General features: G+C 43.0%; 1 protein-coding gene across 2 annotated transcripts; it reads left to right on the top strand.

The window, feature by feature from the left end:
• Positions 1-7,651: 7,651 nt before the first annotated feature.
• On the top strand, positions 7,652-13,572 carry SYS1 (SYS1 golgi trafficking protein). Of its 2 annotated transcripts, none has more exons than XM_005295307.5 (4): positions 7,652-7,786; positions 8,677-8,918; positions 10,001-10,068; positions 11,912-13,572. In XM_005295307.5, the coding sequence occupies exons 2-4, from the start codon at positions 8,757-8,759 to the stop codon at positions 12,150-12,152; spliced, it is 471 nt and encodes a 156-aa protein (XP_005295364.1). In that variant the 5' UTR covers positions 7,652-7,786; positions 8,677-8,756; the 3' UTR covers positions 12,153-13,572. The 2 variants fall into 2 exon arrangements, with proteins under 2 accessions (XP_005295364.1, XP_005295363.1); XM_005295306.5 differs by having other exon boundaries at positions 7,674-7,810.
• The last annotated feature ends 1,716 nt before the right edge of the window (positions 13,573-15,288 follow it).

The raw sequence follows: 15,288 nt of genomic DNA, 5'->3' as shown, positions 1-15,288 counted from the left end.
AGCCTGGTTGTACTTCTGGGTGTTATACAATGCTTATCATACTGTTGGCTGTTAACAAATAATAGATTATTGCAAAAGGGGCCAATGGGAATTAATGTTAACAAGAGTGCACCATGAAATTAACAAAGACTGGTCACTTTAGTTTTCTGGGGGGGGGGGGGGAAAGGAAGAAATTTTAAAATAAAATAAAGGTGGTTGTATTTTAAGGGTACCAAAAATGTTCTGTTGGTCATTCAACTGAAACAAGCAGGGCACATGTTTTATGAGAGGAATGAGGCCCTGATCCTGTAATTTGATTAATGCACTCGGACCCCTATGCCTATGAGGAGCCCTGTTGATTTCAATAAGACACCACTCCAACATAAGGGTCTGCCACAAGGATTTAATTACAGGATTCAGGCCAATATCTAAATCCAGAACAACATTTAAAACAACACAAACCATGATGACAATGTTTTCTCCAGCATTTAAGACTAAGCTGTGAAGGCTGGTAATGTTTCCAGGGCAAGTTTTCATCATCAGGCAATCTTTATGCAAAATAACTTCCAGGAAAATCTATTTTGCCCCTGAATACTAACTGCAACTACAACAGACATTTTAACACTGCGCTTAGATACTACGGTGCAGAGATACAATATCTTTGATAAACATGGAAATAATCTGTTACTCATGTATGATAGCAGCAAACAGATGTTTTAATTTTTTTCCTGGCAGCTTCACAGTAAGGCATTTAAAATCGATATCTGTTTTGATTAATGCAATAGCATTTTAAGGAATATTTCCAGATTTCATGTCAGATATTTAAAAACAACAAAAGTGTTTCAATGTTGTTAATATCTGGGACAGGCAGCAATTTGATCCTGATCCTGCTATGAATCTCATGCAAGTGTAGGGTTCTGCTTGCATGGAGCTCATTGCAGAATTGGGGTTTTAGGTAGCTTTTGTTTTAATATTTAAGCTGCAACAAATATTGCCATAAATAAGTGGAATCCATAAAAGAACATGAGTAAGTAATGTAGGTCCAAAATGTAGGTTTTGTAACTTTTACACAGCCAGACAGGAATACAAATGTTCGTTACATTTGATAAAAAAATGAAAATAGTTTTCGGTTTACATTTAAAATTGCCACTGCTGTTTTTGGAAACTGGGATATTACATCACTGTGTTCCTGAATGAGAACCTGAAAGCAAAACTGCTTGGTCTGTTTTCTGTGTCTAATCAGAGGCAAGTGCACAGAGCAAATAGTCATCACAGATGGTAAAAAGAAAGACTTTTAAACATTTCAATTTTAATCAACTCAAGGTATTAGTAACACAAGTAAGGGCATTTGTTTATGCTTTTTAAACTGACAAGGTCCCTTTAAATAAGAACCTCATCTCTTTGTAACCAAACTGATAAAATCTTTGGCTCAGACTCAGTCAGAAATATAGTGGGAAATGAGAATTGCTTCTAATGTGGTTTCCAACCTTTAGAGTAAATTTGCATAAATCCAGTAATGACAGACTTCCTGAGCACATTTTGTAGATTATCTTTCTTCTTTTCTCTCTACTGTCACAAAAAGAAACTGCATGGTAGGAAATACAACCCTAAAAATCTTAACACTATGCTGTGAATTCATGACACAAAATTGCTTTGTTCATTTTGCCCTTCAAATGTCCCCTTTCAAAATGTTTATATTTTACTCTCACTAGAACAATGCAGGAGAAATCTTATGTACATGACACTCACAGAGAGCGACAGGATAAAATGGGCAGAGAGAATGAATAACTGACATTTTCTCTTCTGAAATCCACTACCATCAAGTGGCATAAAAAGTCACATCTCAATGTTGTGATTTGATCAGACTTGTGAATTATGACATTTTTAGGTATACATCAGCCCTTGTACAATGTAAGATTACAGTTTTCAAAGAAACTGCACAAAAGTCAGCTTGGCTCAGCCTCTGCTGTTCCAGTCCCATTACTTAATAATCATTCACTGTTCATGGAATCTTAAAATCAAACCATAACTGGGTAAAAAACAAAAAAATCTTGAAAAGTTAATTCACTTGTAACTGTGAATCTGTGACAAAAACATCCAGGAGGAGGAACTATGATTCCAGATAGATTTTAGTTCTAAAACCACATTTTTCTTTTGTCACATATAAAGCACAGGCTTTGTTATCTTCAGGAGGCCATGCATAAAGCCAACAAAGACTAACTTCTAGTCAAATCCATCATAGTTCCTACTGGACTGGCCAGGGAAAGACAACTTCCAGCCAAGACTTGCTCAGCACAGTTTCTATGGTCAGATTTTTAAAAGAGCATAGGCCTGGATTTTGAAGTAGTCAGAACCCATTACTAAGTATTTTTAAAAACCTCACACCTAACATGCATTCAGCATGCTGAGCTCTTTTGCAAATCTGACCACTTGCTTTGGTGCCTAAATGGGAGCTGAGCTCTTCTTAAAATCTGGCCTCAGTTGTGGATACTGAGCTTTTTGAAAATCTACCCTTTCCTTTTTCCCTGCCAAGATGACCGTAGTGGTCTATTACTAGCTGCTTGTCCAGGGGGTGCTGCTCTTCATGATCCAGGGGTATAACCATAAAACTGGCCGCTGTTTAGGAAAATAAAGGATTTTGATTCAGGAGAAAATAGCTGTTCTATTAAAAGGGTGAAAATAATTGTCTCCCATCAGAAAGTGATAGTGTTTCTATGTGGCCTCATCCCCCAACCCACATTCCCTGAAAGCTGCCTCCTCCTTTAGCTGGGGCTAAGAGAAAGAAAGAGAATTTAAAATGGATTGTTAATTACCCCCCAATTTCTGCTTTTGAGGCTCACATTAGTCCTCTCTGGGCTTGTCCTCCTCATCCTTCCTTAAAATCCTGGGGGCAGATTAGGTGCACATTTTCCCATCTGTTCCCTGACATTTTCTCCAAATATGTGAGGAGGAGAACTCACTGTTACATTCTCTCAACACAGAATGGGAGTGAGCAACTGTCTGGAGTCTGTACTCTTCTGCTTCTGAGGTGACTGCTGCTTGGTTGGCTCCTTCAACCATTGTCCAGTAGCTGTGCAAGTGGAAGTCTTGTGGTTTATCAGGGATTCAAATTCTGTAATTCTCAGAAATGTCAGACAGAATCACATGGTTTCTATGATCACAAGCTGAGTCAGAGAGCTGGTTGCTACGAGTTCTAGCTGGGTTTTCTATAGTGGATTGATGGGAGATTGTTATTATACAAAGCAACAGAGGGTCCTGTGGCACCTTTAAGACTAACAGAAGTATTGGGAGCATAAGCTTTCGTGGGTAAGAACCTCACTTCTTCAGATGCCATTACTTGCATCTGAAGAAGTGAGGTTCTTACCCACGAAAGCTTATGCTCCCAATACTTCTGTTAGTCTTAAAGGTGCCACAGGACCCTCTGTTGCTTTTTACAGATTCAGACTAACACGGCTACCCCTCTGTTATTATACAAGCATTTCTAAAGTCACCACTACCATAGTATTTGAGTGCTTCAGTTTGTACTTAAAAATTGCATAATCAAAGGGAAAGTCAGTCTGTAAAGACTGAAATGAAACTAGGAAGTGGAAGTTAAAGTCTAGCTGATGGCTTTCAGTTCCCACTGCACAGCAGAGCTAGAAACTGGAAACTAATGTGTACAAAGTACTAAAAGAGGCAGTGCTATGGCTTGCAATTCTCTGTGATATGCAGGCAGCAGAGAAACTATGTGGGCTTCCATGCCAGGATCTGGGACTTTCCCACACTCATTTTGTAAGGTCTAGAAATTACATCAGAATCAAGCTATATGGAGGGCACTGAGCCACGTTTTTGAAAATGGTGCAGCCATGAAGAGCTTCCTCTTCCTTGCACAAGCCCTTTTGAGGGAGGAGGGAAGCAGCTGGCTTCAGAGGGTGGAAACTTGTCAAGAGCTGAGCTTGCATCATTGCAGTGATGTCACCCAGAATGGGGAAGTAAAAGCAAGCATCAAAACTACACAAGGAACTTCCCAGCTGGGTCAGTGGGAAAAACCAAGCGTCACGGGAGAATCTGCCAGAGAGAATGAAACTTAACTTCTTATTGCCAGGAACATTCCCCCCGCTCTCCAGTACCTTCTCACACCACAAAGACCTGGCTATTCTTCATCCTCCTCCATCTCACCTGGACCTATAATTCCTTTGTTACCTCCTACATCCCGCAAAGACCTGGGATTCTTCCCCTCCCCTGTCCCCCAGAGAACCTGAGGTGTCTCCACCATCTCAGTGTTGGGCATTAGCTAATGAACTAACTACTCATGGTCCACAGGAAATGAACAAATAGTGACGGGGAGGATAATTGAACTATTGAATTATTTTTATGTACAGCATCCAGGTTTCCTTTTGGCCTGACAGCTCAATACCTTATTTAAATAAATTTCACACTATTCAAGAAGAGGACAAATCAAAAACCATGGAAAAAACTAGGTCACTCACCTGACCAGAGAAAAACAAATTCTAACTTAACTGGGGAATTTCCTATCTAAAGTAAATCAGCATGTGCAGTGACCTTCCCTACGAAAATACAGTATTCCATACTGCCTTGAATGCTTGGTACACCCTCTCTCATGAGGCTCCTTGTATTTAAGTCCTTGTTGAAGACCCATTTCCGCTGCGATGCCCATGGGGAATCTAATGGACATATACTATCTAGTCCAAGGTGCAGTCAAGCAGTACCTAGACCTACATATATGTTGCAGCCCTCTCTGTTCTTTTGTCATACTTTAGAGTTGAAGGTACTTGAGCAGGAATTGTGACTTATTTCTGTTTAGAAAGTTCCTATTGGTAGTGCCTACTGGTACTGCCCACTTCTTGGGCACTACCAGCAATAAATAATAATAATGAAAAGCCAGGAAGCTTCAAGTAACTGCTATATATCTCCATTTAACATTTCACAGTAAATCCAATATAAATTCTTAAAGGCCATATTTGCCCAAACATTAAGGATAGCAAGGGTAGTGGGAGGAAGCTGCCAGGTCCCCTCAATCATCATATAGAGGGCAGCGACTACCCACGTCTGATCACAGTGTCCAAATGAATTTTTGGAATGTGGAAAATGATAAAAAAAAAAAAAAGCTTCAAGAATCAAACCCCAGAATGAAGAGTGTTAGACTACGATCTTAACGATAATGGGAACAATATTCTAAACCAAAATATAGCATCTACCTTCCCACACAGATTGGCTCAACAGGATTAACTGGTGGATGGGATGCCATCAGTAGAGAGCATGATGGAATACTATGTCATCCAAGACAGCTCTGAGTATTGTAGATCACAAGTCCAGCACAAAATCAAGATTTGACATTAAAATGTGTGCAGTACCCCTCCTCAGTTTGGTTATTTTGGGCCATTCAGATCAGCATGGAATTCTACATCTATAGTCCCTCAAGATATCTACATCATTAGATGATATAGACATATATGTACACATGCACAGTATTTGCCAGTCACCTTTAAGGAAAACCTGCTTTACTAAAACCAAACCACCAAATACATAACAAAAGATAACTGCCACCTAGTGACTACATGGCAGTAGTGCACCAAGACAAATGGCTCCGTAGCTCTCCGGTCAGAAATTCAGCCCCAAGTATAAGCAAACATTTCTGGAAAACAGAATTGTTTAAAATGTCTAAAGTGAGGAAAATTCCCACATTTCCTTGGGAAACTGTTCCACAGTCTGATACATCTCATTGACAGAAGATTTCCCTGAAATTCAGCCTCAATTTTCCCTTTCTTAATTCCATGTTATTAATCTTAGTTATAATCCAGTGTAACACATGGAACAATTTCTCTCCCTCATTGTTTTTCCCCTCAGATCTTGCAGACAGTTATTTTGTCACCATGCCTCATCTGCCTCCTGTTATCCCTCCAGCTCTCTGATCATTTTGGTTACGGTTCTTCAAACAACCTCCAGTTTGTGTATATCTCTGGTAACAAGGTGACCAGAACTGAATCAAGCAACAGAGGGTCCTGTGGCACCTTTAAGGCTAACAGAAGTATTGGGAGCATAAGCTTTCGTGGGTAAGAACCTCACTTCTTCAGATGCAAGTAATGGAAATTTCCAGAGGCAGGTATAAATCAGTATGGAGATAACGAGGTTAGTTCAATCAGGGAGGGTGAGGTGCTCTGCTAGCAGTTGAAGTGTGAACACCAAGGGAGGAGAAATGATTCATCATCATCAAGTAGCTGAGTTTCTAGTATGGTCCCACAGGGATCAGTTTCATGGCTATATGCTATTTAACATTTTTATCACTGACCTAGAAGAAAACATAAAATCATCTCTGAAAAAGTTGGCAGATGACACAAAAATTGGGGGAGTGGTAAATAATAAAGAGGACAGGTTGCTGATACAGAGCAATCTGGATCACTTGCCACAAACAAAAAATATGTGTCTTAATGTGGATAAATGTAAATGTATACACCTAGGAACAAAGAATGTAGGCCATTCTTAGAGGATGGAAGACTCTATCTTGGGAAGCAGCGATTCTGAAAAAAGATTTGGGGGTTGTGGTGGATAATCAACTGAACATGAGTTCCCAGTAGTCAAAAAGATTAACGCGATCCTTGAATGCATAAATAGGGGAATCTCAAGTAGGCATAGAGAGGTTATTTTACCTCTGCATTTGGCACTGGTACGACCACTGCTGGAATACTGGGTCCAGTTCTGGTGCCCACAGTTCAAGAAGGATGTTGATAACCTTGAGGGTTCAGAAAAAAGCCTTGAGAATGATTAAAGGATTAGAAAATGTGCCCAATAGTGATAGAGTCAAGGAGCTCAATCTAGTTAGTTTAATAGAGATGGTCAAGGGGTAACTTGATCACAGCCTGTAAGTACCTACATGGGGAACAAATATTTAATAATGGGTTCTTCAGTCTGGCAGAAAAAGGTATAACAAGTTGTAATAGCTAGAAGTTGAAGCTAGACAAAATAAGACTGAACATAAAGCATAACTTTTTATCAGTGAGAGCAATTAACCAGTGGGACAACTTACCAAGCATCGTGGTGGATTCTCCATCACTGACAATTTTTGAATCAAGATTGGATGTTTTTTCTAAAAGGTACTGCTCTAGGAATTATTTTTGGGAAGTTCTATGGTCTGTGTTATACAGGAGGACAAACTAGATGATCACAGTGGGCCCATCTATGAACCTGTTGGTCTACCAAGGCTGCTAACTTGTAGGTTATCATTTGTTTGACCCTAATCACGTTAGCAGTGAGGTCTTTCCCATTGATTCTACCCCTCAGTACCACATTCTGATCCTGTGGCACCTTCACAGGGTCAAAGGTCAGGACATCACTATGACACCCCTTGTCCCTCATGTTAGCAGCACCTGGGCTAGGCAGGTGAGGTCAGAAGGCCATCATTCTCCTGCAGAGTGTCAAAATGAGCCCAGGCCTGATAGGCAGCCAGGGTCAGAGGTCACACCACGGTGTCCAGCGGAGTTGCACTAGAGCCAAAGTTCACAAGGTCACGCCTCGTTTTGTGCGCAGCCCTGGCGAGGTCAGAGATCAGGTGTCACCGGTCTCCTGACGCCTTGAGAGGGCGCCGAGCACTGTACGTTGCTGCCCATGCGCAAGGGGTGCCTGGTCGGAGACGCCTCTCTAGGCCCGAGCGCCGTCTCTGTGGTATTTCCGGAAATCCGGTCCCGGTGATGCCGCTCTAGGCATCTGGCGCCTTTTCTATGGTAACTGGCAGAGATGTTGGTGCCGCTGTAGGCGAGTGTTGCGGCCTCTGTGGTCCGTGGTGTTAAGCCGAGCCGGGCCTGGCTGTGAGGTGGCCTTTACTGACTCGTCCTGGGTGAGCCAGGGCGCCGCGCGGGGCTGAGGTGGGGGAATTTGTCCGGGTGGGGTTGGGTCGGGAATCGGAAGCTGGCGGCTGCGGCTCGTGAGTGCGGAGGGAGATTGGAGGGGGGGGGGGGTTCGTGAGCTGAGGGAGATGCTGGGGGGATGCTCCGGGAGGTTGGAGGGGGAGGGTTCCTCAGCTGGGGGAGATGCTGGGGGGAGGGGAAGAGAAGAGATGCTCGGGGGGGAGGAGGAGGGGTTTGGGAGATGCTGGGGGGAGGGGAAGAGACACTCGGGGGGGGTTGGAGGAGGGGTTCGTGAGCTGAGGGAGATGCTGGGGGGAGGGGAAGAGATGCTGGGGGGGAGGAGGAGGGGTTCGGGAGATGCTGGGGGGAGGGGAAGAGATGCTCGCGGGGAGGAGGAGGGGTTCGGGAGATGCTGGGGGGAGGGGAAGAGATGCTTTGGGGGGGTTGGAGGAGGAGGGGGGAGGGAGCGGGGGACATGCTCCCAGGGGGTTGGAAGGGGAGGATTTGGGTTCCTGAGCTGGGGGAGGGGAGGGTTCCTGAGCTGAGGGAGATGTTGGGGGGAGGGGAAGAGATGCTCTGGGGGGAGGGGTTCGGAAGCTGAGGGAGATGGAGCAGGGAGGGGAGGAGATGCTCTGGGAGGGTTGGAGGAGGGATTCCTGAGCTGAGGGAGATGCTGGAGGGAGGGGAAGAGATGCTGGGGGGGGAGGAGGAGGGGTTCAGGAGCTGAGGAAGAGGCGCTGACTCTGTGTAATAGCGGAGACCCCTTGGGGCTGGGCTCAGATGGGTGACCATCTGGCAGGGCCCAGTGGGTGAGGTGGACGCTGTTGTTGTCATTACCCCTGCCCTTCTTTTCCAGGTGCTGAGGAAATCGCCCAGTGTCTTCTTTCAGGGCTGACACATCAACTTTCCCTTGGTTGTGTGCGAGCTGCCTTGGGAATGGCAGGACAGTTCCGTAGCTATGTCTGGGACCCTGTCCTCATTCTGACGCAGATTGTCCTCATGCAGGCAGTCTATTACAGCTCCTTGGGGCTCTGGCTAGCTCTGGTTGACAGCCTGGTGCAGAATAGCCCGTCTCTTGACCAGATTTTCAATTATGAGGTAAGACGCTTTTCCTTAGCTAGAGCATAGAAAAGGTCTCTCAAATTCAGAGAATAAAACACTGCAGGCTAACATGGTCACTGGCACACTCAGAAATGCGGAGTCCTCAGGCCACATTGGATCTTGAGTCTCCTGCACCACTGAGCACAGAATTAGAGTGATTGCACAGAGGAGATCTGGGTTCAGTCTAACAAAAAATTCATACATGAAAAATATTTAGTTACTGATTGTGGCTTCAGACCTAATCTTCTGGCAGTACCATTGCTGGAAAGAGGACCCCAGCAGTCCATACAGCGTTTCTGTTTGTAGTGCGCACACTGACAATTCTTCCACAACTCAACATTGATAAGACTAGGAGTGCTCCGGAAGAGTCAGTATCTCAGAGTGCAACTGAGATTCTACGTTTTAATTACCACATGCAACAATCATGGGAATTCTCATAAGAGAGATCCCTGCTCTGAAACCTGAAGAGAGCTGTGTTGCAGAAGCTGGGATCTAGTCTTATCAATGGTTTCAGAGTAGCAGCTGTGTTAGTCTGTATCCGCAAAAAGAACAGGAGTACTTGTGGCACATTAGAGACTAACAAATTTATTTGAGCATAAGCTTTTGTGGGCTGAAGAAGTGGGCAGTAGCCCACAAAAGCTTATGCTCAAATAAATTTGTTAGTCTCTAAGGTGCCACAAGTACTCCTAGTCTTATCAGTGTTGTTCTCCAGACTCTCTTTAGACTTACAGGGCCAAACTCAGCCCTGGAGTAAGTTTACTGAAGTCAGTGCAGTTCCATCCAGGGTGAATTTCTCCCTTGTGTGTTCTGACACACAAGCCCTAAAATTCCCAGGTGCCCAGGTAGAGTTAACCTTGTAAATACAAACCCACAATTTAGGAAAGGAAAACATTTTTGTTGTTGCTATTTTTGGCTTTTTTGTTGTTGTTTTTTAAAATCTAGAAATACTAATTTGTCAGCTTTGTAGGGAGCAAATAGAATGGAACTGGGCCACTGGGAAGAGCCTGAGTTGAGTAGAGTCCTAGCTGAAGCAATTTCCAATTTATTTCAGTGTCTTTCTTATTTATCACCCTATATAGATCTTGGGATTCTCTACCCCACCTGGAAGACTTTCCATGATTGCTTTCATCCTCAATGCACTCACCTGGTAAGTCAGCTCTCCAGTGATCAGCTGTGAGATTTTGAGCTTTTGTTTATCCATACTGGGATTGGACATCTTCTGTCTGGGATTAGCCATTATTGCCTTTAAATTAGAATTTAAAACTGTCATGTTAGCATGTGCTAGCTAACACCTTGTAAAAGGCTACTGACTGTATACAAGACATACTGCCTTTAACACAGTGGGGAACCTAGGCTTTAACTCAACCAGTTTAGCACATGTTAAAGTCTACCCTGCTGCATTGTCTATGCTAGACTTTTCAAACATATTAGTACACATTCACTAACATGCTAACAACACAGCTTGTTACCCTACTCTTGATGAGGCTCATGCAGTGCTGATGATAGGAATGTGGACTGGGTTCAGAAATAGCCGAAGCCTTTTACTCTGCCCAAAATGTGATGTCTGAGTCTGGTGAACCTTGCAAACTCTGTGGGAAATTGTGTTTCCTGCAGTGTGAAGGGAAATGATGTAAGTGCTTCTGTTGCATGTCCACAGTGTGAGCCTGGGGCTTTGTAAGTTAAATTTGTCCCAGTGAGAGAGCCTATTTTTATTATTAATTTGTTCATAGCACTTGCAGTGTGCTAGGTATCCCATACTTACAAAGAATACAGAGCCACAAGTTCCCTGCTTGAAGAGCTTTCAGGCTAATGGTAGACATGATGCAACAAGTGAAAGCTACAAACAATAGGTTGTGAAATAGGAGGATGGCCTATAGATGAAAACTGTAAAAACCAGCTCACACATATTGTATCCCCAATTCCCTACATCCCAATCGACTAAAATGCTCTTCTAGGGCAAAGTGCCCCCTTAGGACAGTCCTCTTCTCCATAGCCTTCCTTGCCATCCAGCCACTCTCTGTTCTTACTTCATGTGTCAGTCCCAGGCACATCATTCTGTGAAGAGTTTCACATCTCCCTGGAACAATTGCCCTCTTTCCACAGCACAACTTTCCGATCCCTCTGCATTGGTCCTGCTCTCGAAAGCTGTTCCTATTCCCTGCTCCTTTGCCAAGCTGTCTAAGCAAGACAGCTGGTACTGTGTCTGATTATGTCTTGTGTGCTAGAACTAGCCCATAGTAGCAAGGATCTTGCCCCATGAGGTGCCAGTCAGGAGGTCATTTGGGCCTGGTGATTTGAGTGTCTCCTTAATCCTTCGTTTGTTTTAGGTGGGGGTCTGTGCATTAAGGTCACTTGAACTATGTTGTTGCAGAACAAACATATCTTGTTCTTGTTGGCTGAGATCTGAGAATTCCCTCCATTTATCAGTAATGACTCCTGAAGGGGACAGCTGGCAATTAGGAGGTCTAAGCACAGGACTGGGAATGAGGAACTCCTGAGTTCTAGTCCTGACTCTGATGCTGATTCTTCTGAACCCTTAAGAAGTCATTTAAGTTCACTGCCTCCGTTTCCCCATCTTTTAGCTGGGGATAAAATCTGCACCTGAGGGATTTTGTGGAAATTAATTAATATTTGTAAATAATTGTTTATCTATAAAATGCTAAAAAGGTGCAAAGTATTTAGTCTCAGCCAGTGGTCAAAGATTGCAGAGACAAGGCAGAAAACCAGCTGGGAATTTTTAAACTAAAAGCTTATTCCTCTGCCATCACATAATTAAAATGCTACAAGCTGCTTAAGTTTTACTGCAGTAACATTGAGCAAGGTCAGAATAGTCCTGACTTCAGAACAGTTAAGGTTTATTTTTAATGGATAAATAATCAGTACAGATAATTCCTGATGGCTGCTGCTAGATCCCTGCCTCTCAGGCCACTGCAGTTTAAGGCAGTTTACATATAGTTACAGTTACATCTGCCTCTTCTTTCTTCTTGCAGTGCTTTGGGCTTGTTGTACTTTATCCGGCGAGGAAAGCAGTGTTTGGATTTCACAGTCACAGTTCATTTTTTCCATCTGCTGGGTTGCTGGATTTATAATGCACACTTTCCCACAGCTCTAACGTGGTGGCTAGTGCATGGTGTGTGCACGGCACTCATGGCTGTGATTGGGGAGTATCTCTGTATGAGAACAGAACTCAAAGAAATCCCATTGAATTCAGTCCCCAAGTCCAGCGTATAAACTTGTTCTGGGGATGCGCTGCATCAGGCCATTGTTTCCAGCACCTCGGCAGTGACACAAGACAATGCCAGAAAACTTCATTAAAGAAGCACAGCGGGTCTGTTTGGACTTTTTTAGATCTTGGTGGCTGCATGAGTGTGAAGATCTCTGCTGTTGCCATTAAGACAGTGAACAAAGCAGAAGTTTTATTTTAATAACACAAGGCATTTAATATGACTATTCTATGTGAGTGCTTTCACTATTAATTCGAGTGATATGGACCAGGGAAAAATCAGGCAACAAAACCGAGCGCATGAGAAGCAACTGGAATTTAACCCATGTGCAAGGTCTTTGGCGCGCATGTTGGAGCTGGGATGATCAAACCTTCGGGGAGAAACGCACAGTGATTGACTAGGAGCTGCTTCTTACATCTTTTTCCTTTGGTTGGTTTTTGTTTTAAAATCAAGGATTTAAACTGATGTAGGATTAAAAAGAATTGTGTTTGTCTCAGTCACCAGTTGTGAACCTATAAGGCCTGTATGCTCATATGGGCTTCATTATTGTTCCTGTGTTTAGTTCCTAGAGTAGATGTAAGGCAACATATGTTGCTGGATTGAAGACGCTTTTTTAACAAAATAGGAAAAATGGTATTAAGTTGCCTTCAGTGTGTTATAATTTTTCTGGTGAGCTGAGCACTTTGAGCTACGTAATGAATGTCCACATCACAGCAATGGACTATGGTCTGGCCAGAAAGGAACACCAGTGGTCACTTTCTAAGGTTTGTAAAACTTCCCACTATGAATGTTAAACACCACAAGCCAGAAATCCAGGAGCCAGTGAAAATCAACCAGCTTATTCTCCTCTTGCATGGAGAGTTGGCCATAACATTCACCAAACGTTGAACTGTGGGTTGAGTTGGTTGAGGGGAGCTTTCTGCTGTGTGTTACAAGCACCATTTCATCATTCCCACTCTGTAGTAACCTGCGTCTTCCTACCAATCATCAAATTCCAGTACTTACTCCTGCCTGAAGGCTGCCACCAAAGACTGTTTTCCAAAATTGGTAGGTGTTTCTTGCTGCAGGACGCCATACTTGGGACTGTTATTTGTCTCTCATGCTGTTAACAAGATGGTGCTTTTGACTGATAGGCAATTTAAATAGAACCTCTCTTCTCATAAGCCACTGACCCCAGTATTCCCAATGAAAGGAGTGGCCAAATGGTTTCCTAGGGTCCTGCATTCCAAACGGTCAGACTTACCTCTAGTTGTGTAGTTTCCTCTAAGGGATGTTAAGTCTGTGCTGTCTGTGTGTCATTCTAAATGGGGGCAAACTAGGATTTTAACATTGAAATTCCTTTTTTCTTGTGTGGCTTGCTGCTGCCAATCTCTTTCCTTTGTACATTTGGTGAACGTTATTAGTTTGAATAAATTATATTTGCTAAATTAATGTGCAGTTTGTAAAGAATTGGAATTGGTGGGATGATTTGACACAGAATTTGATAACTCTCTGTAAAATGGGTCTCTTAATTATTTTGTTGTGTTAATTTCAAAGCTAAATTGCAACTGTTCATCTCAAATGCTGTATATAGTGTTTTAATCAAGGGTAAAATATTTGTTTGAAACTCTCCTGAGGTATTACGGAGCAGAGAGAATCTCTCTGTACTATCAGTGAACAGAATGCTGCTGTTTTCATGAGCAGAGCACCATGGCATTCTGAGGGCTGCTATCTCTTGATTTTCATATGTCCTTTGTGAGTGGGGACATTGTGAGACTTGAGCCTATCCTATTAGACCTTTGAGTGCTGTCTGGAGAACACAAACTGTTTCAGTTTAAGCACAATTCTGCTAATCTATATTTTTCTCCTCACTACTTTGGGGGCATAGGGAGGGGAAGCATATGTACAATGACAGGGTCCTAGTTTCCTCAGAGTTCAGTTGCTCCCTCCTGCTCCAGTAAAGTCAGAATCTTCTTCTGTTGGCATCACAAGCCTTTCCAAATAACTTCATTCTGATTTAGGAAACCAAGAATCTGTTTCCATTAAATGACTCTAGGAAAGAAAGGAGGAAGGGAATATGCAAAACAATTGTGGCACAACAGTCTTTCCCTAGGGAATAGTTTAGGCAGTTTTTTCCTAAATAGAGCAAAGAGCTCTTTAGAAGGCCTTTTCCTGCTGTTTACAGCGCAATGTTGCGGTAGCCAACCAGCCTTAATTCCCCTTGTCCTGTTTTGCCTACGCCAAAATTCTTCTCCTTCCAGGTCTGTTTAGGGATGTCTGTTCCTTTAGACATGTTCAATCTAGCCAAGGCTAGCCAAAACCTCCAAAGGTAATAACAAAATGTTTTTTAAGTACGTCAGAAGCAGGAAGCCTGCTGAACAACCAGTGGGGCCCCTGGATGATCGAGATACAAAAGGAGCGCTTAAAGACGATAAAGTCATTGGAGAGAAACTAAATGGATTCTTTGCTTCAGTCTTCATGGCTGAGGATGTTAGGGAGATTCCCAAACCTGAGTCGGCTTTTGTAGGTGACAAATCTGAGGAATTGTCACAGATTGAGGTATCACTAGAGGAGATTTGGAATTAATTGATAAACTTAACAGTAACAAGTCATCAGGACCAGATGGCATTCACCCAAGAGTTCTGAAAGAACTCAAATGTGAAGTTGCGGGACTATTAACTATGGTTTGTAACTTGTCCTTTAAATCAGCTTCTGTACCCAATGGCTGAAAGATAGCTAATATAACGCCAATATTTAAAAAGGGCTCTAGAGGTGATCCCAGCAATTACAGACCGGTAAGTCTAACGTCAGTACCGGGCAAATTAGTTGAAACAATAGTAAAGAATACAATTGTCAGGCACGTAGAAGAACATAAATTGTTGGGCAAAAGTCAACATGGTTTCTGTAAAGGGAAATCGTGTCTTACTAATCTATTAGAGTTCTTTGAAGGGGTCAACAAACATGTGGACAAGGGGGATCCAGTAGACATAGTATACTTAGATTTCCAGAAAGCCTTTGACAAGGTCCCTCACCAAAGGCTCTTACGTAAATTAAGTTGTCATGGGATAAGAGGGAAGGTCCTTTCATGGATTGAGAACTGGTTAAAAGACAGGGAACAAAGGGTAGGAATAAATGGTAAATTCTCAGACTGGAGAGGGGTAACA

This window comes from Chrysemys picta, chromosome 13, assembly GCF_011386835.1.
Source record: "Chrysemys picta bellii isolate R12L10 chromosome 13, ASM1138683v2, whole genome shotgun sequence".
Lineage (NCBI taxonomy): Eukaryota > Metazoa > Chordata > Testudines > Emydidae > Chrysemys > Chrysemys picta.
This window is presented reverse-complemented; position numbering and strand designations above follow the sequence as displayed.